General features: G+C 31.5%; 1 protein-coding gene across 2 annotated transcripts in view; it reads right to left on the reverse strand.

Annotated features, from left to right (window-relative positions):
• Window positions 1–1,617: 1,617 nt before the first annotated feature.
• LOC125036471 (transformer-2 protein homolog alpha-like) overlaps window positions 1,618–7,252 on the reverse strand; it is a 21,129-nt gene continuing 15,494 nt past the window's right edge. Inside the window, exon 8 of one of the 2 annotated variants that reach the window (XM_047629068.1) lies at window positions 1,618–5,428. In XM_047629068.1, the coding sequence (XP_047485024.1) occupies window positions 5,379–5,428 (50 nt within the window). In that variant the 3' untranslated portion in view covers window positions 1,618–5,378. Of the gene's footprint in view, window positions 5,429–5,448; window positions 6,459–7,252 lie in introns of those variants that run through there. The other variant, XM_047629069.1, reaches the window with a different exon arrangement.

A 7,252-nucleotide genomic window follows, 5' to 3' on the forward strand; every position in this document is an offset into this window, starting at 1 on the left:
TAAACAAGTAAACTCACAGTGGGTATGGCATGTACATACATGCCATACCCGTCGGCAATGGGTAAATTCCAAAGTAGTAAGTCTTTAAATCGTATGTGTGTATGCTGCATTAATATATATATATATATATATATATATATATATATATATATATATATATATATTGCAAACAGACATACATATGCACATATACACATACATATAGACACACACACACACACACACACACACACACACACACACACACACACACACACACACACCACACACACCACACACACCACACACACACACACACACACACACACACACACACACCCACACACACACACACACACACACACACACACACACACACACACACACACACACACACACACACACACCACACACACACACACACACACACACATATATATACACGCGCACACACACACACACACACATATACATATATATATATATATATATATATATATATATACATATATATGTATATATATAATATATATATAAATATATATATATTATACATATACGTGTATATATACATATAGATATATGTACATCTACATACATATGCATACATACATACACATATACATAAATAAATATAGATATATACATTTAAATATATATATATACATATACATAAATAAATATAGATATATACATTTAAATATATATATACACATACATAAATATATACATTTGTATACATATATTTATATATATATGCATACATACACACATATATGCATACATACATTTACACATACATATATATGTACAATATATATATATATATATATATATATATATATATATATATATATAAAAATATATATATATATATATATATATATATATATATATATATATATATATATATATGTATATAGATATATAGATATACATACGTATATATTCATAAATACATATGTATGTGTGTGTGTGTGTACATACATATACATATATATATATATATATATATATATATATATATATATATATATATATATATATATATATAAATATATATATATATATATATATATATATATATATATATATATATATATATATTCAATGCTGGACTAAGGCCAGCTGGTGGCTCAAGTACAGCCTCAGCTTTAATAAAATTCATACAATTTTAGCAATGATTACTCCTTTGAGTTTGGGTTTGATTTTATACATGTTGTAAATAAAATTATAGCAGGAAACAAGTAAAGAAATTTGTTTAATATCATTTTGTCTGTAATCATCAGATGAAGCGAGCTCTCCAATTCCTGACAAATAGGAAAAAGTGGTCCCATAAACGAATCATCAACTGTGGTACAAATTTTAGGAGGATAATTTTGGTTACTGGTAGTTTACATACAAATTGTAATGACTTGTTTATTGAAATAAATCATTAGCATCAACATTCCAGGTAAGTGGCAATGCACTCAACATACTGATGTTCAAACTAACAGAATGAGGTAATAATATGACAAAGATGTATATTTACCTCCATTTCATACAACTGTCTTACCTTAACTATAACTGAATTACAATTGAAAGTTCTCAACTGTTATCCAACATGTAAATACAGCAGGCTAATAAAATCACATTACATGATCTGTATTCCTTTTATTGATAAACCATATTTCATGATTTCCTTTTCTTCTTCTCCAGATGACCTGAAATACAACTGTGGTAATGTTATCTTTAAGTCAGAACATAAAATCTGGAATAACTTACCATTACGAAGTTCCAGCAGACATTTTTTTTCTCAAAAAGACTTAGTCATATTCTTTATGACACTGCATTTCAATCATAATTCTGAAAAGAAAAGGAGTCTTCCAGCATCGTGGAATTGCTATTTAGCTTTATTTTCCTTCTTTAAAATGAGTAACGTTGTATCCGCTAAAATAGATGAATGGCAATATCCATGTTCTTTGGACCAATGCCCTAACATCTCTACTTTAAAAAAAATATCTGATATTAGCAAAGCTTCTAATGTAACTTTTGGTGTATGAGTAAACTAAATTTACAAATAAAATTAATGAATAGCCATGCAAGTCTTCATTTTAAATCTATGACATGCATTACTCAAGAGTATTTAATCTGAATATCTGAAAAGCAAAACTACCTTAAAACAGCTATCACTTCATTCTGCGCATGAAAGCAACACTACACAAAAATGGGCATCAGGAAATGAGTAAAGATTGCTTTGCTAGACACCTGCAAAATAAAATTAATGTTATAGACAACAAATGATCCATCTTTTAATTTCACTAGTTCTTAATCCTTTGCTTCTATACAGATAAGAAATGCTTTCTAACAAGCATGTTGAGGCTTCTAGAAAATTTCATCTATAACAGGACAAGTAGTCGGACTCTGCAAGAGTTGAATTCAAAGCTAGAAATAGTTTAGGCATAAGACTCTCAAGGAACAATTTAACATGAATAAAAGATGCACTGCTTACCTGCTGATACAGAAGCTGAAGATTTATTCATTTACTGGTCTAAAATTGCTTCTCTTTCACACTCGAATTTAAAAGGTTGACAGAATTCACTTTCCCAAACTTCTAGCCAATACTAAAACACCAAGTCACATAATTTCCTACTAGTTATACAAAAAGTTATGAGAACTTAGCTACAAATGTCCTATTCGAAATCTAGTAACAAAAAAGCTACACTAAACATATTTTCTATGCTTTTCATGCAAGGTCTATCATATTCAAGACAATATATTGTTTAAAGCACTTGCCAAAAAAGCAATTACAACTATGCCTAAATCAATACAAATTTGTTGTTCTCGATAATTGCAAAAAAATTACATTATATTAAATATTTTCTACTGCTGGACACTAGTAGATTTAAACCTTTCAAATGCTTGGTACAATTTACTGATTTTTTTTCTTTTTCTTTTCTGGAATAACTAGGATTTGAATGAACAATGCACTCATTAATGTTTAAATTGAAACAAATTAACTTTCTATATAGGCAATGGTTTTATCAAAATATATTTCATTTCCTTATTTCTTTTCTATAGAACATGATCGTAGTATACTGACTTGTACAACCATACTCTAGAATAGCAATTTTCAACCAATGTGTCACACATCTCTAATTAAGGGAGGTTTGAAAACTGAGAAAGAAAACAAAACATGCTAAATAAATAAAAAAATAAAAAGGAGATGAATTGAAAAAGTACTCTATCTTTTTTTCTGTGGCAGATACATGAACTTGCTGTTTTGTGTATTCATGTTATGATGTGGCATTAAACATTACTATGCAGCCAATTATTCTCAGCAAGTGCTAGTTATTCAACTTTAGATACTATCTAATTATGTTTTTTTCATAACCTATCCCTACCCCTAAAATCCAGGTCACATTAACATCCCTTCACAGGAAAATATGTGGGCCAGGGGGACGGGAACTACCCATTATGAGAATTTTAGCTAAAGATTGGGGTGACAAGAATGACTCGCCATGAGTGCACAAAGTTATTGGAGAGTGATTAGACTCAGTGTGCATTTAGGAAGGGGCTCTTGCATTACTCCCATTGATAAACGAGTGCAGAATGTGCCATCTGGTGCCATGACTGGAAGACTGCTGGTTCCAAGGAGAACACTATATCCATGCACAGGATCCTATTCCTGCCTGCCATAATCAGAGGTGGAGGTTGTATTACAGAAAATAGAATATTATGAATAAAATCAATAAAATCACACAAATAACAAATGTTACTTATTGTTACTATCACTGCACTGAGTTATGGACTACCTAGAGAAATGGTAGGGAGTCTGTACAAAGAAAACAGTCTATTACTATCTGGATAGAACATGTCAAGTAACAAATATAGACATTGGAAAATGACAAAAAAGCTAAAAATGCTTAAGAAGAAAAAGATAATGTTGCAAAGGGGAGGCAAGAAGTCTTTACATGGCTCACTAGTATTTGTGTGTGCCTGGCCTGCAAGCCACACACCCATCAGAGTGGCCACTCATGAAAGTCTAATGTGTGGAATTTGGGCCACGTGCAGTTAGCGCAGCAACCAGATTCAAGGACTTAAGAAACAAATGGTGTGCCTTGACAATTTTTTGTCTGTCAAGTGTGCTATGTGTTTAAGGAAAAAAAAATTGCTGTTCTAGAGGCTGAGCAATTGTACAAATAGCTAGAAAGTAAGTGACAGCATAGCATTGGCATTATTAGACACCAACTTCAATTATTGTTTTCCGTTTCAAAATTCATAAAACAAACATCTAGATTTCACATGTCATCATAAGCATGTGAAATTACAAAAGAGACCTGAAAAGGAAGGTCTTCATTAACAAAAACCCCTTTCACTTTTTTGGCTGCAATATTCTTTCTTCATTTCAAAACTAGTCTTATTAATAAAACCACAATACAATGAAAGGAATGGCCACTCAACCAACACCTATTGGACAATGGTCAACTCACCAGTCACGTGTCCAACAGCGGAAGGGCAATTCCATATTGTATAGTGGCTAATTAATACAAAGAACAAGTTCCACTGTATGCTTCAAGTATTCTCTTTGCTGTGATCTGTTTTAAATGTTTGACTCAACAAAAGCTTTCTTTGCAGTTGGAATCCATGCTCATTGAAATGATATGTAGCTTTCCATGAGTTAGATATCAAGATCTCTACACTTGAGCTCTTAGCTGCACAAGAAGCTTCACACTGACAAGCAAATACTGGCCTCCCCAAAAGATGAAACTTGAAAAAAGAAAGTAAAGAAAAAATGTGACTGGAAGGGATCTGATGAAGCTATCAAAACCTTTGTCTTGAGGTGAACCTGTTCCCCAAATATAAATACAAAAAAGAAATTCTTTTCTCCATTTACTTTTTCAAAATCCGAGTCTACGTGGAAACAAAATCTTGTAAAAAGAGGCTGTTATCGGAGGGTTTCCAACATAAATGAGACGAAGGATTACCTCATGGCAGTACTGACACTTCCCCTGTGAGGATGAGGATGATGATGATGTGGTGTTCAACAAGGAAGACTCGGGTTGACCATACGCCCTTTTGACCTGAGAAAACTCTTGCATTCCTTCGTCTTGACCCAGTTTTTTGCGACTTTGCTTCAACTTTACTTCCCTTCCTTACTGCCTTCCCTTGTTTTTTCTTGTGTTACCCTTTTACCCGCTTTATTTCCTTCTTCAAACCAACTGCCATCTTCATTACTTCTCCAATTTCCCTTGAAGCTTCACAAAATTCTAGTGTGAGATCTTCATATGCTTGGAAACATTCCATTTCTTGGTTATTACAACAGTGGTGAATATTGTCAGCCTGTTCTGTCTTCGCCAACAATTCTTCTCCAATGTTCCCCAAAGAAACCCGGCCAGTCCTTCTAATCTTCTGACTCATTAAGATTTTCTCATCTTCCAATATTCACCAATACTTCCATTCTTCAAGCCTTGGGATGACAAAAGAAAATAGCGTTAAGAATCGTTTTATTGGTAGAGCGAACCACAAAAAATCTCCTCATGTACACAGACTTAAACTACAACTCAAGTAATTCCTTTTGAAAAGAGGATGTCACACTCCATCTAGTCTAAACATGGGTCAAATCTCTTGAATCATATTTCATCATTTTTAACATTACATTCACATAGCCACTGAGATAACACTAAAATGGCTATTGAAATTATATCAAATTCATGAGAAGAAAAGGAAAAAACATCACATTATCAAGAGCAAATAAATGTACCATATCAGGATACAAAAGCTATGGCAATCTCATGAGCAATGTGTTTTGCAAATGCCTACAAAACCTAAACCTAAACTAATGCCGTAAAAACACCCATCACACTTCACAAACATACTTAATATTATTGTAAATTGACTAACTGAATAAAGAGAACTAATGCCTGTCAAACTTGCTCTCCTTGCATCACTTATTAATCCTTTTCACATCACTGGTTAGGCCTTTGGCATTCTAAACACTAATAAAAATAATTATATCTATATTTTTAAGGGACAAAATAGGTTTTAAAAGAAAAAAAATATGCTGGACATAATGTCGCTATATTAAGGTCAGCTACTTCTAAAATTGAAAATAAATTCACTTTCCTTTCATTCTCAAAATATATACATTTTATTCCATCTAGTAACAAATCAAAAAAATCTTCATTTCAGATTCGTTCAATGAAAAACCTCCAGCTAACTGGTGGAAAGACATCTCTAAATTCTAAAGAATATTTGTTCTTTAGTACATAGAAAAAGTGCTGGTGCAATCAGCCAGCTATGATCCTTAAATCTAAGACTTATAAACTTGGAAAAACAAACAATTATATTTATAAAGTGTCATTCTAAGAGGATAAAAATATATCACTTTTGGCCCACTTCTATCCTATTAGAATGGCTAGTTACATTGAATAAAGTCTATTTTTCCAGTTATAACTAAGCTTAAGTGGCACCAACACCTCAATACCGGCTGTAGCGACCTGAAAAAGGATAAATTTTGCATAGTCAAAATTCATCACGGCCTTGCTCAGGCACACGTTCAAACAAAGAGCTTCAGGGAACCAAGAAGGCAAGCTTCACATAATGTGAACAAATCAAAATAATTATAATCACCTTCATCACATACCACATTAAATTTTATCATCTGCAAGACTGCTAAATTAAAATCCAATGAAACAAAGTAAAAAAAGCTAGGACATCCTTATCACTAAGGTGACATCAGCTACAAGGATACATTTTGTATACGTCACGAGACAAAGAAAGAGTAGTAAGTGATGACATCTTACAAATAAATCAATAACTAAATACAAAGCATGGAGATTGCAGGCTTTAATTTTTTTTCTCTTTCTTTTTTTAATGTGAACATGTGTCAAGAGAAGCAAACAATATTTTGATAAAGGAGAATAAATATAAAATGGTCAGATATAAAATGTTCCTACAAAGTTTTGTGTTAATTAAAATTATCTAAAGTAATTTTTTTTTTTTCAAATATTCTAGTTTCTATTTGTTATTCAAAGGCAAAATCCTTAATTTTCTAAATCACTCTCCTTTGGCTAATATTCTGCATATATATTTACTTTCTAATCATGTACTTTTCCTATCTAGAATTCAACTTTTAATAACAATTTTATAGATATGTTTCCAGACATTTTACGAATATAGTTTATGTAACTAAAAACTGCAAAAAGAATTAAATCTCTTTTTCACAGATGTAATATTGGAACAAGGATTATGTTAAAAAAAAAAAATAATATTAATAATAAAGGAAATTTAA

This window comes from Penaeus chinensis, chromosome 21 (assembly GCF_019202785.1).
Source record: "Penaeus chinensis breed Huanghai No. 1 chromosome 21, ASM1920278v2, whole genome shotgun sequence".
NCBI classification, from domain to species: Eukaryota; Metazoa; Arthropoda; class Malacostraca; order Decapoda; family Penaeidae; genus Penaeus; species Penaeus chinensis.